The 13587-nt window shown below is 31.5% G+C and overlaps 2 protein-coding genes across 2 annotated transcripts; one reads left to right on the forward strand and one right to left on the reverse strand.

The window, feature by feature from the left end:
• Nucleotides 1-1955: 1955 nt before the first annotated feature.
• On the reverse strand, nt 1956-3630 carry LOC148180305 (calexcitin-1-like). Its single transcript, XM_088041495.1, has 6 exons — nt 3520-3630; nt 2941-3012; nt 2782-2834; nt 2522-2641; nt 2259-2471; nt 1956-2201 (listed from the first exon to the last, which is right to left on the reverse strand). The coding sequence occupies exons 2-6, from the start codon at nt 2996-2998 to the stop codon at nt 2091-2093; spliced, it is 555 nt and encodes a 184-aa protein (XP_087897621.1). The 5' UTR covers nt 2999-3012; nt 3520-3630; the 3' UTR covers nt 1956-2090.
• A 6290-nt stretch (nt 3631-9920) lies between these two features.
• Nucleotides 9921-12113, forward strand: LOC148180306 (calexcitin-1-like). The gene is made up of 6 exons (XM_088043411.1): nt 9921-10077; nt 10225-10295; nt 10648-10700; nt 11407-11526; nt 11617-11829; nt 11885-12113. The coding sequence occupies exons 2-6, from the start codon at nt 10238-10240 to the stop codon at nt 11993-11995; spliced, it is 555 nt and encodes a 184-aa protein (XP_087899537.1). The 5' UTR covers nt 9921-10077; nt 10225-10237; the 3' UTR covers nt 11996-12113.
• Nucleotides 12114-13587: the final 1474 nt, after the last annotated feature.

Here is a 13587-nt window from a genome sequence, read left to right on the forward strand (position 1 = left end):
GCTTTGATTCAAGATAAGATGTTTTACACTTTTTAAACTGACGTCATTCCATTATAACATGTCACAGCACAAAAGCCATGTTTAAGCATCCGCGAGGACCTCACATGATAGTTACTCCTGATCCTGTAAGTGAAACTACGCATCACTAACAAAAAAACTATGTTGGGTCTAAAAGCCACCTTAAATAGTGATGCGAAGATAATAAATTTTAGTTTAAATTTTTTAGGTTTCCCTTCTTTACTCAGAAAGTTTTCAAATGGCGCACAAATGTTTTAAAATCGCAAAACTCTTTACGAATACTGACTGAAAAACCATGGTCAATTTTCTCATACAAATGTCACTAAAAAAATGATCGCGGTGCAACTGCAACTTTGCGCAGAGTTCAATTCTAGTTTACAAGAGCTCTACCAGATGTGCTGAAAGTTAATTTTGACTTCAAAGTTACCCTCAACCAGAACGATTTTTAAACGGATTTTTTCTATTGAAAAATTTGATTTTCGTTTATGTTGTGATAAAATTTTCTTGTTGATCACGAAATCGCAAATACAGAGGAATTCTAAAATTGTTCCATAAAAACGATAAAAGATCGCATCAGATCAGAATTTTGTTGCTTTTGTTACATGCCATTTTAAGCCTTTAAGACAAATTTGAGAAATACATATGGGGTTGTACATACATAGAAGGGAATTTTAACCCATAAGGACCTGTTCGTGGTTCAATTCAACACATAACTCTTCTTAAATTTATCGCAAAGCTCAAAAATTTTGGCGAAATATGACCTTAAAGGGAACGATTCAAAGTAAATGCTATTTATTTAAATGCTAAGAAAAAATTGCTAACATTTTGTCATCAGTCATTCCACGCCCTGCTGTCTTCAATTGTCACTTCAACATCTGCCAATTTGAAGGTATTACAGTAGGACCTCGTTAATCCGGAGAGGCAAAAACAAGACCCTTTCCGGATTATCGAGGCGTCCGGATTATAGTACGCCATATTTGACGGTACTAAAACACATGTTTAACTTTAGTTTCTTTAATCAATTTTTAAATGAAAGCATAAGGACAAAAATGTGCATGTTCATGTAGAAAAACAGTAAGTTAAATTACATAAAACATTAGACTTTACATAAACAAAAGACTGACGACGCATTGGCTCATGGCAGCCCGCACCTACACCCGCCCCCGCCCGTCCCCTCGCAATGCTCATTGCCCGGCCGGATTACAGCGATCACCGAACTAGCAGGAGTCCGGATTACCGAGGCTCTACTGTATTAGGTATCATTAGATGCGAACTGTCTTAAAATGCAAAAAATGGAAGGCAGCAGTATTTTTCATAAGAGAACTTTCCGCAATACGATTTGAACGTAACAAGTTTCTGAAAATCTGTCTTTATAACTTTAACAATATCCTCAATTTGAAAACGTCAAAAAAAGACTGTTGTTCCATTAGCGACATGACGTGAAATTTCAAAGCCAACCAAAAATGGTTTCTTTTTTATCGCACAATATTATTATCTATAGGGTGTTATTGTGTCATTTCATTTGTTGCAGAACGATTTAGTAGCACATGAACTGATATAAAAAAATGTTATTTAACTTGTTAATTCCCTCCATTGAATTTACCTTGTAACTAATTAAAGATACGAATAATCTTACTTACTGCAAGACATAATATACCTACTTGTGTAATGATTTGTGTAATTCTAAAAGTTTAGTAATTCAACTGGTAAAAGGATGATAAAAGCCATTGACTAGCCCATAAAAAACTTTTTTGGCTTCTTGAATTGTACAAAGTACACGTTTTAATCGTACAAGGACCGACTATAACTTGATCTTTGCGCCTTACTTATTCGAGATGAGTAAACGAATATTTCTCCATAAGAAAGGGATTTTTGTACATGCATTTCAAAAACATCCTGTACTGCTAACAATTTCACTTAAAGAGTAAAAAAAAATCTTTTCAGAAAATTTTATTGATATATTTCTTTACACCTATACATTGAGTTAGGTAAGAAATAACACGTTTTCACATATGTAGTTTAAAAAATATTTAACATTCTTGTAAATCTAAACGGTTACTCTCACATAAACTTTAAAATTTAGTTTTTCCAAAGATAAAGTTCCCAGGGTCGGCTGGATTTTCAGATGTAAAATATTGTTTGAAAAGTGTACCAAATTGCTCGTAATTTATTTTATTCTTACCCTGTAATCATAACCATATTAAAAAACTTACCTGTGAACGTAAATGTGATATACTTACATCTGCCATTTTCTGGAAAGCTTCTTGACTTTCTGACGTACTTACACCATAGCAAGAACAAACGTCTGTAAATTCTTTAACGTCAATGCTGCCATCTCCACTGGCGTCTTCTAAATCATACAAGAATTTCTGATATTTGGTCTGCCAGGCTGCTGGATTGTTTGGACTCGCTGCATATCCATCCCACATCGTTAGCCATTCATCTGCACTAATCTGAAAATGATTGTTAATTTTAAATGTTTCAGAATTTTAAAATTATTTACCTCGCCATCATTGTTTCCGTCACCTTGTTGTTTAAGTCCTTCCCAAACTGCAATCAAGCTATCGTGGACTTTCTTATATTCTGGCGTCGATGATGCCCATCCGCGCTTAGAACATATTTTCTAAAAAAAAACAGAATATTAATTGATTTGTTTTAATACACCAAAGAACGTTTTCCCCATTAATCATCCTGATTAATTTTTATATTCGCAAAGTACATGAGTATTACATTATTTAGATTGGAATATATTCAAACAATTACCTCAATGGCATCTTCAAAATCTTTTTTATCGACTGTTCCGCTTCCGTTGACATCTATAACAAACATACCTCAATTTAATAATATAATCTAATTAGAAAATTAGAAACAAACCAAAAACTGAAATTTTAAAAACGATTTAAAATAACAGCTAAAACGTACCAAAAAATACGTTGAACACGTAAAGGAGTTTCTTCTTTCTAAAGTCTGAGATAGGCATCTTTTACAACGAGTCTGTAAAAAAAAACAAATACTAATTTGCGGACAATAATATGCTAAGTACTTTTCAATTTTATATACAGGATGTCCCAGAACTCGCGCCCCATAGAGCAAGGGAGGGTGCCGACAGCAATACAGATGGTAAATTTCAAAACAAAAATTGACTAAGTTTAATAGTATTCAAGAACTGATAAAAAGTTAATAACCAATCCCGAAAGCTTACTCGAGAAGTGGAGTAAAATTTCCTAGGCAACGAGAGTCTAATATTCATCTGACCAATGGATGATAGTATGTGTCCATAGTTATCAATTTTCAAATTCTGTTCAGCTTCAGGATTGGCTACAGTTTTTTTCTTATTTCGGTTATTTTTTGAGTTAAAAAATTATAATTTCGAAATTTTGGTTCAGAATTGTTGCCTCCATAAGCCCTTTTTCTCTGGGGCGCGAGTTCTGGGACATCCTGTATTACTCCTACTATAAACAATAAATAATTATGTATACAAAAATGTTTAAATAAACTTACCGGAAAGTTCAAATACTTTTTTACAAACACCAATTTGTTCGAAGCGTCGAAAAACGTTTACTAAATACGATGTTATTCACCTCCATTTTATACCATAGAGTGACGTCAGTTTCAAAAGTATAAAACATCTTATCTTGAATCAAACTCCTTTAAAGTTATTTTTAAATTGAATCTGATATGTAATCTTTATAGTAACAAGAATAATGCATCAATTAAGTGCATTGAAGCGATATTATAATATAATTGAAGCATCCTTTTGACGTAAAGATTTTAGAATTGATAAATAATAATTAAAAATGTGTTTTTTTCTGAAAATTGTTTGTATGTAATGTTTAGATCCTTATTTTAATCTTACGTCAGTTAGATAAAATTGTATCTATAAAATGAACGCACAATTTTATGTAGATCCACGATTAAAAGTACAAGTACAAATAAATAAGTTATTTTAGTTTAACATTTAACACAAAATCCCACTTTGTATATTATTTAGCAATTATCATTTTAAATCGACCTTAGGTTAGTTAGTTTACGAAAACTAATTTATTTATTTTTTTTATTTGTAAACTGTTTTTTTTTTTAAAAACATATTTCTGAAAATACTTTTAAATTTTTTAAGAACGGCTGACATAAAAAGCTTTTATAAAAGAATATAGCATCAGAGTTGGCGTTGAAATTAGGTGAAAAACTGGGTAGTCTTCTGTTTTCGAGACTTTTATAGATATCCTGTATAATTTTATAATTACATACATAATGATTAAAAGTTCGTCTAGTAATAAAATAGTGTCACTTTTTCCTAAGAGTTAAAAAAGCTGCCAAAATCTGTCAGATCGTCTTTGAGTAGATGACCAATAACGGGTCGAGTGATAAATGAGCAATTTTTGCCTCTAGATTCATATTCAGCCGCGGCCAAATTGTTTTAAACATCAAATCAAAGTAATTTGATTGCCATAAAGCGTAAAGCACCCTATATTTATTTCATGATTACTGGCAGTTTTGAAGGTGATCGCCTTGCACAATATTGACAAACAATTATAAAATCTCTTAAATCTTAAATCTTTCTTTTGCAACAATTTTTTAATTAGTTATTAATTAATACACTCAACTTTGACAACGTGTTGACCTCAAAAATCGCTGCATTCAATTTTCCCCTAATTTTCTCCCTAAAGAATTGAAAGACTGACTTAAGGCGGTTTGATACAATCACATTTTTTCTCAAATTTTTACGAATAATAAAAATTTGAGAATTTTTCTTTCAAATTGACGTTCATGAGTTGTCACAAAATTAATGCAGAAATTTTTTTCCTGATTGTTACCCGTGAAAATCAGCGCTTTGGTGGTTTATTCTCTTCACTTGGCGCATTGTTGTTGCGCAGAATTGTAAAATTATTTATGACATTTAAGAACATGTTTTAAATGCAAAAATATTTTCTCCAATTTCGCTGTTTGTCACAAGAATATATTTAAAATTTGAGAAAAAATTTGATCGTGTCAAAGCACGTTTACACTCAAAAATTTTCGAAAATTTACACAGGAGAGTGGACTGATAGCAATGAACTGAACTTCATGAAAGGAGACCATCTGAACGTTCGATCTTCTAAACTCTAGCAGACAAAATCTCAATCAATGCTTTCTGTGATCTAAATAATTGTGTCAAATATAATGCATTCACGATCTTTTTAGACCGCAGCAAGAACTTGGTTGGTAGTCAACTCTTGTGAACTAAAGTTTCCTGAAAATGATTGACATTCCTTCTGTCGATTGGAGTTGTCACCTTTTTTTGGTTATGAATTGTGTCTGAAACCTTTCCTCTGTTGCCAGTTTGAACCGAACATTCAGAACTTAATAATTTTATTGAATTTTTATCTATATTGAAATTATTTTTCAACAAATGCAATATTAATCATAATGGAAGACATTACTGCTGGTACATTCCACTGGCGAAAAGTTTACCACTCTCAAAAAGCACTTCTGCCAGGTCTTGATTCTAGTCATAAAACCTTAAAAAAGTTTATTTGATCGAATTAGCATTTGACCCAGGGTTTTATGTTATGGAATCTCACAGTAAAAGGAAACTTTGGCGAATTTCGTTAACTAAAAAGTGCAGCAATTTAGAATTTGATTTGTTTTTGTTTGCATAAAGTCTTGTGATCGTTCACTTCTTTGTGTTTGTAACTCCTAGACTTAATAATTTTTAAAAGCGTTGTTCTCTCGGCATAAAATTCTAATTGTTGTCGCTTGTCAGCCAAAAGTTTTCATCTTTGGTGTCCAGAACTTTGGAAACGGTTGCACGCCGCACCTAAAAATATTTTGAAAACAAACGTCTACGGGACTTTGTACCTTACAAAGAATATATATGTAACACCTCAGATTACTTGTTCCAGTCTTAAATCAGGCCGATCTTTTCAAAACTGCAAGAAGCACTTTTTAAAGGCAAATTTTGTTCGAAAACGAAATCACTTTAATCATTTTATTGCAATATTTTGAAGATAATGGCTTTAAACTGTTACTTCCACGATTAAAAGGAAACACACGATTTTTCCGGTATCAGAAAAGTGGCAAACTTGCATGCATGAAAGACACATGTCAGATGTGACAGTAAAAAAACTACCTCTGTCAGTCATTGTAGCCAACAAAATGAAAAAAAAACATGGGCTACTCTGGTCTAAAAAGATCGTGAATGCATTATAGATGTCTCAAAATTTTTACTTCAATTTCTTTAAAGTTCTCATTTTCATGAAATTCTTGTTTTTGTTTTTGAACAAACTTTAGAAATTATGAATCTTTGTCATTGTCATTCTTATACTGAATAATAGTACTTTTTTTTCTTAGATGTAAAAAGAATTTCTGGATATACAAAGCGTTCTGAATACGAGACAGTATTCGGTTTTTCAAGATCAGCCCTAGTTTTCGAAAAAATAGCTACATACTTTAATGTCAAATTTCAGTCTAAACCAACTATAAAAAATACTGTATTTCAAGAGTTTTTTTTTTAAAGTCCTCAAATTCGCTTAGATTACTGCAGTGGCAATAATCAAAAACGCAAGAATTGGTCTAAAGAAATTTCATGATTTAAGACCAAACACCGAAGACAGATCGATAAAAATCGTAATTTTAAATTGCTTAAATTGTACAGCCTGCCTTTGATTTTAAATTTCTTGTTACCAAGATCACTCCTTCAAAATTTGAAAAAACAATTGAAAATAAAAAAAAACTAGAGCTGATATGATAAATTTGTCTACGGATTCTTACACAATAAGGTCTAAATTATGAAGAACAGTTAAGACTTCTTTTGAAAATTTTTGTAAAGCTGTGTTATCATTACAAGTATTTTCTTACAGGCTAAAAGCTTACTTCTGCTTCAACTATACGGAGAAGTATTTAGAAGTCAATGAACGATCAAGAACTTTTAAGTACAAATCTTGTAGATCATGTTCTGATTGAAGATAAAAGTTATCTTATTCTTATTAGTATTGGAAAAACAATTATTATAAAAATGATCTGTTACGTATTTGTCTCAGATGACGCAAGTACGTAATGAAATCAAGAATGAAGATAAAACGAACGAAAAAAACAAATTCGCTAATAATACAATGGCCGTCAAAAATAACGACAGTGAACATTTGATTCAGTCACCTTTGATATAAGCAACCTTTGATATTGTCACCAAATTTTTTTTCTATCATTCGATGTAATCAGATCAACTGTCAGTCGTTAAAATAAACGTGATAAAGATGGAAAAAAAGAAAAGGCTGTCTTTATCTATTTCTAAAAAGCTGAACATTTCGCAAGAAATTAAGAAGAGGACAAAGTTAAAGCTGTGTGTGAAAAATAATGTGGTCAAGCCAACTACATATTTCGAAGATTGCCAGAACAAAAAAAATTGAAAACTATGTCGGTTCATGCTGCAACGTTCAAAAAAAAATAAAAAGAACATAAATTTCGGATTTTCCTGCAAAGGAGCAAGCTACAGCAGGGGACACAAATTCTTAGACGTAAATTTTTCTGACATTTCAAAGATTATGTAGTCTGTTCATTATTGTCATTACTGTCGTTTAAAACAGAAGTATTTAAATTTTTTAAATTCAACTATTTAACTCTTTAGTACAGAACAGTATAATCTACAGTTAGGTCTTTGCAATATTAGAAATACCGAAAATGTTATTTATTTTGAAATAAAAAAAAAATAAGTAAGCTAGGCTGCAAATTATAATGAGGTTTTACACCAATCAGATGACTTTCACGTTTTGGAATTTTTGTCTGCCGCTGAGTAATCTGCATGAAAAGCGCATACAGTATAATTCTTAAAGCTATATGATCCTAACGATACACATTTTTCTAAATTTTTGATTAAAAACGTTGATTAGTTCAGTTTTTTCAACATATCGTCGCCTAAAGTCGTTAAGTTGCTAAGTCATTTTAAATTTTTTTAACCGCGGTCGAGAAATATTAATTTTTTCCATATTTGTCGTCAAATCTGGAATTTAAATTTGGGCAATAAAAATAGAATGTTTCTTAATTCTGAAACAATGACACAAAAGGATCCAACGCTGTACCATTTAGTTATCATTTTTATAAAATTGAAAACACATTTTGTTCAAAAATGGACTTAGCAACTTAACATATTAAGCCGACGATATGGTAATTGCTAAGGTTTACCTTGCCTAAATCCGATAAAATAACGCCTAAGTGCGAGGTTTTAACGAAGACACAGAAATTTTTCCATTCAGTATCTTTGAGGACTTTCAGAAACTATGTATATGAGATTCTTGAAAATAATACATACAGGGTGTCTGGAAAGTGACGCACCACCTTAAAAGGGGGTAATTGGGTGGCCCCCCAGAGTACCAAAAAAATATTAAAAAAAAATCCAGACTCTCTGTTTTCGCAAGAGGAGCAAAAGAAAATTAGGAAAATGGCAACATTGCAGAACTGCACCTCCCTATAATTTAAATTTCCAGTATTCAAAGCCATAGTAACGTTGCTGTTGCATTGTTGGCGTTAGTCAGGTCGGCTTATGAACGAGTAATGTAACTATGGTTTCACGTGAACGATGCCACACTGATCGAGATTGTTGATTGAAAAATTTTGTTTACAGTTTTCAGGCATTTCTTACAAGATTTTCCCGATTTTTTTTGCAGCATGCCTTTGCGCAAAATGTTCTTTATGTAACAAATTTATTTGAACGTAAAATTATTGCACAGAAATCGTTAATTTTTGCATTAAACTTTGCCTCCTCAACCCATCATATTTCGAAAAATTGAAGACATGGATTTTTAACATTTTTCCGGTGATCTATGGCATTGTCCGATGATACAGTTTCACGGTGCTGTGCGACTTTCCGGACACCCTGTATACATAAATAAATTCAGTCCGAAGAAGATTAATTTCTTAATATTAGAGAATATCGTAGAATGGGGGAAGACTTTACTGTCGCAAATTTCTTGTATTTTTTTAAAAATAGCGTTATAATTTCAAAAGTGGATATTCCTACAAAAAAAATATTTTTGGTGGCAAATTTGATAACATACAACTTTCATAAGCAGTAGCTTTGCAGTTGGAATCCCCACTGACAAGACACTTGAAACGGATTGTCTTCTTTGGCATTTACCACCGCCTAACTTTGTTATTGATAGGAACATTTTGTTTACAACAATAAAATGAAGGTTCGCACGATATAACTTGCCGCATAAAAATTATGATATTTGTATCTATGTCTATTTTGCCTGTACTAAATAAGAAACCTTCATAATAAAACTCTCCTTGGATTATTGTTATATCAATCTAGAGTAAGTACCTACGCACAATGTGCCTAATTCTCCTTAGACTGAGATTGATGCTATGATTAAAACTATCAAAAACGTATTGACGTCAAATCATTTATGAATCAGACGGAAAATTATTGTTAAAAAAATGTTTATTATGTAATAGGGTTTATTCTTTTTTACCAGGAACTTAATGTGAGTTTACACTGAGTGAAAACCGTATTATATTTACTGGTTAAAATGCAATATGCAAAAGTAGTGTTAAACATTATTATCTAGACAATTTATGTAAGATTAACAACGATTTAATGTTTATCGTTTATGACTTCACAAAATTAAAGTTAATCGTAATTAATCCTCACCATTATGTCATTACTCAACTGATTATAGTATACAACGTGTATGGGAATTCATAAAATCAATTAAAGACCTCGAATTTCTAAGAAAATAAAATAATTATAGTAATTAACATTGCTAATCACATGTAGTAATAAATAAAGAATCAGAATATTCTGTCGCAGTATTAAATGTTGTTTAACAAGCATTATCGGGCACGTCATATGCACGTAATGCAGTATTGTTGATAACAGAAAGATTACACATCTGTATAATTTTAAAAATAGCTTAATTTTAAGGGTTTTATGAATGATAAAATGTTAAGACTTTTTTAATTGACGTCATTCTGTAGTATATAACTGAGGTAAAAGAGTTGTTTTAAACAAACGCTTTGTTGCTTGTAAAGTAGAGAAGCACGAACAAATTAGTTCCTTCAGTGACAATTCAGTTACTTTTTTCGGTAAGATCAGTCAAACAGTTTGTTTTCATTTTGTTGTGCAGTTTAAAATTTCCATATCTTGCGGTCAACATTTAATTTAAAAAGTTTCAATGAGAAAAAAGTCAGTTTATTTGAAATTGTAAATAAATCAGCCCTTTATTATTCTAGACATTCCAACAAGATGCCTGTCTCAGACTTTAGAAAAAAGAAGCTCCTTTATGTATTCAACGTATTTTTTGGTATGTTTTTAGATCTTATTTTCAATCGTCTTTAAAATTTCAAGTTATGCCTTTGATTAAACAAGCGGTTTTTTGTTTAGATGTCAAACAATTTAACTTTGACACTATTGTGTCAAATGTCAATGAAAGAACTTCGACGGGTCAATGTCATTTAGTTAATGTATTAATGCCTTTTCGTGCATTTCAAGACAAATGACAGGTTATAGCCCCAAAATTGACAGTTTGTTGTCAACGTAACAAACACAAAACATTTTTTAATCAAAGACATGCTTTGAATTTTTCATTTAATCAACATTTTATATAGTGGATTAATTAACCAGATTAAACTAATTACTGATTATTTTACTTACAGACGTCAATCAAAGTGGAGCAATTGATAGGAAAGATTTTGAAGTAGCAATTGAGGTAAAGAAAAGAAATAGTAGACACAGTAAGGACTCGCTAATCCGGATCAATTAAAACAGAGGCGTACACGGATTTTCGGATTTTTTTTTTTAATTTTATTTTATTTATACGTAAATGCAAAAAGCAACTCAATAATAACAATAATAATAATTGATACCATTTTCTATATAAAATACATACACGTAAAACAGTTAATAACTCGAAATTAAGAATTAACAAGAAAAAAACTTTAATTTGTTCAGAAAATTTGTAATTTCAGTTTGTTAAAACTTAAAACAAAAGCTTTTTCGCGCACTATGTTGAAATTAAAATTTTTCTCAATGCAGAATACCCAATAGAGAAAGTCGATCTAAATTACCGAGATATTATGTAAACAAACGAAATGCTCGGTACCGATAATTATCGTTAGAGAACCAAAATCGCACCCATTAAGATTATCGTGGTTCGGGATTATCGAGACTTTATTGTGTTTAAGTGTGGTGTACTCTTAATCTTAGAAAAACTTAAACTTTTCAAATCACGTCCAGATTTGAATACTAATATTTTTATTTCATATACAGGGAGTTTACTTTATTTGTTCACGCCTGACTTTTATATAATTTATGTTTAGGACAAAAAGTGTGACAAACGTCTATGTTATGTTCATAATCTATGTTCATATTCTATTTTATTTTGAACTAATAATTTATTATTATTCTCTTTTCAGAGAATATGTTCTCAGCGTGGTTGGCCATCATCGACACCACAATACAAGAAAACTTATGATACCATGATCCAAGTTTGGGAGGGACTCAAACAAAAAGCCGATGGAAACAACGATGGGGAGGTAATGTCTTAATATTGTTGTTTATTTTTTGATAAAACTCCTGAATACTATTTCATATTATTATTATCAATAATTATACCTATTTTTCAGGTTAGTGCAGATGAATGGATATCAATGTGGGACGAGTATGCTAAGAATCCAAACAGTCCAGCAGATTGGCAAACTAAATATCAAAAATTCCTGTTTGACTTAGAAGATGCCAGCGGAGACGGTAGCATTGATGTAACTGAATTTTCAAGTGTTTGCTCTTCCTATGGTGCGGAGAAGTCAGAGTGTCAGGAAGCTTTCCAGAAAATGTCATCTGTGAGTTTTTGTACCACATTTAAATTAAAGAATTTTAATGTGACTGTTTTTGCAGGGTAAGAAGGAAGTAGATTACGATCAATTTACTACTCTTTGGAAGCAATTTTTTACATCCGAAAATCCCGCTGATCCTGGAAACTTCATTTTTGGAAAGACTAAATTTTAAGCATTGTCAATGAGAATACCTAATGGTTTTCCGAAAATGTCACATAAGTAAAATATTTTTTTGTGAAATGAAAATATTTGACAAAAGTTAAGATGGAATAAAAATTTTAACACAGCAATTTATACGTTCAGTGGTAAAAAAACATTCGGCGAATTTGAAGTATACAGGCTAGCCCAAAACTCATGACCCAGAGAGCAAGGAAAGATGCCGACATCAATACAGATTACGAATTCAAAACCAAAAATAGTTATTCAAACAGAAACAAAACACTAAAAGCCCATCCCAAAACATTTTCCATAGGCAATTTCCTAGGCATCAGAAACGTAATGTCTGTCTGACAACAGTATCTGAGCAATTATATGAAACCTCTCGCAATACCTCTGGCTATCGTCGGTTCAGCGATCGTGATTGGCTACCGTATTTTCATCTTAACTCGATTATCTTTTGCCTAAACATTTTTCATTTTCAAATTTTGGTTTTGTATGACTGTCTGCATTTCTGCATGCATATGTCCTATTAAAATAGTATTATTATGGCTAAGGTAGAGAATGTAAGTGTCAAATTTTGGTTTTATCGATTTTTTACAATGGGTAGGTTTTTTTGTATAATACATCTTTTAAAACGTGCTTCAGAGAAATTTATCAAGCGTCATAAAAACAACAAAATTGGTTATGAAATAACGTATCTTTGAAAAACACTAAAATTCCTGAAGAGAAGTGGAATCAACTGAAAAAAAATCATGAAATTCATGAGGGACGCTTTCAAAAACAATTGAGTGTAAACATAGGGGTAGAGATAGTGGGAAATCATTTAATAGATCTATATGTTTTATCTCCACGGTTAACTGGCGCCGCATATTTTAACTTTATGAATAATAACGCGAAAAATCTGTTGGCAGATGTACACTCAGCAGCAAATGTATTGAGCTCATGGGCGGAATGGGTCGTAACGAGGTGCAGTAAACTTTCAGCGGGTGGTGTCCGTAATTTGCACCCTCATAAATCAAATTTGCGGGGCCGAAGAAATTTCGAAACTTTGTTGTTGAAAAACTGACCAGAGATATTTGTGAGGTTTTAATTTACACAGTCGTGAATTCATGAACGACGAATTTCGCAATTTCGACCGGCAAGTTTTAATTGCTAAAATCTCAGGATTTAGTTTTGTTTTTCTAAGGTGGATAAAAGGTTGAATGAAATAAAAAAGTCACAAGTTAAAGGAAACAAACAAAAAAAATTAACTTTATTGTAAACAAAAAATTACTAAAACAAATTAAAAAAAGGCTTAAATATGAATAAAGAAACTTAAGTAAAAGGAAACAAAAAATTAATCTTTATTGTAAGCAAAAATTAAATAAAACAAATTAAAATAAGGCTTAGGTTATTTTGCGTACTGGCAAAACACCCCTTCACCTCTTCAACGTCATTTCCTAGAAAGAAATAAAATTGATTATTGAAATGGTAAAAGTGAATAAATTAAAATATGTTTATTAAACTTACCGATGATTGACCCTTTCCGATATTTTACCCGCCCGCTCGGCAACCGAGAATAAAACCCTTGGTTTCCAACGTCGAGTTCTTTATTGCTCTGGCAAA

The sequence above is a fragment of the Gnatocerus cornutus genome, chromosome 1, assembly GCF_029298725.1.
Source record: "Gnatocerus cornutus isolate USDA-ARS CGAHR chromosome 1, icGnaCorn1.1, whole genome shotgun sequence".
Taxonomy (NCBI): domain Eukaryota; kingdom Metazoa; phylum Arthropoda; class Insecta; order Coleoptera; family Tenebrionidae; genus Gnatocerus; species Gnatocerus cornutus.

Coding starts and splice junctions, on each gene's coding strand:
- LOC148180305 (XM_088041495.1), bottom strand. CDS start 2,998: ATGCCTATCTCAGACTTTAGAAAGAAGAAACTCCTTTACGTGTTCAAC. Junction 2,472..2,521: donor ACGGAAACAATGATGGCGAG/GTAAATAATTTT, acceptor AATCATTTTCAG/ATTAGTGCAGATGAATGGCT. Junction 2,202..2,258: donor CTTTCCAGAAAATGGCAGAT/GTAAGTATATCA, acceptor TTATGATTACAG/GGTAAGAATAAAATAAATTA.
- LOC148180306 (XM_088043411.1), top strand. CDS start 10,238: ATGCCTGTCTCAGACTTTAGAAAAAAGAAGCTCCTTTATGTATTCAAC. Junction 10,701..11,406: donor ATTTTGAAGTAGCAATTGAG/GTAAAGAAAAGA, acceptor TTCTCTTTTCAG/AGAATATGTTCTCAGCGTGG. Junction 11,527..11,616: donor ATGGAAACAACGATGGGGAG/GTAATGTCTTAA, acceptor CCTATTTTTCAG/GTTAGTGCAGATGAATGGAT.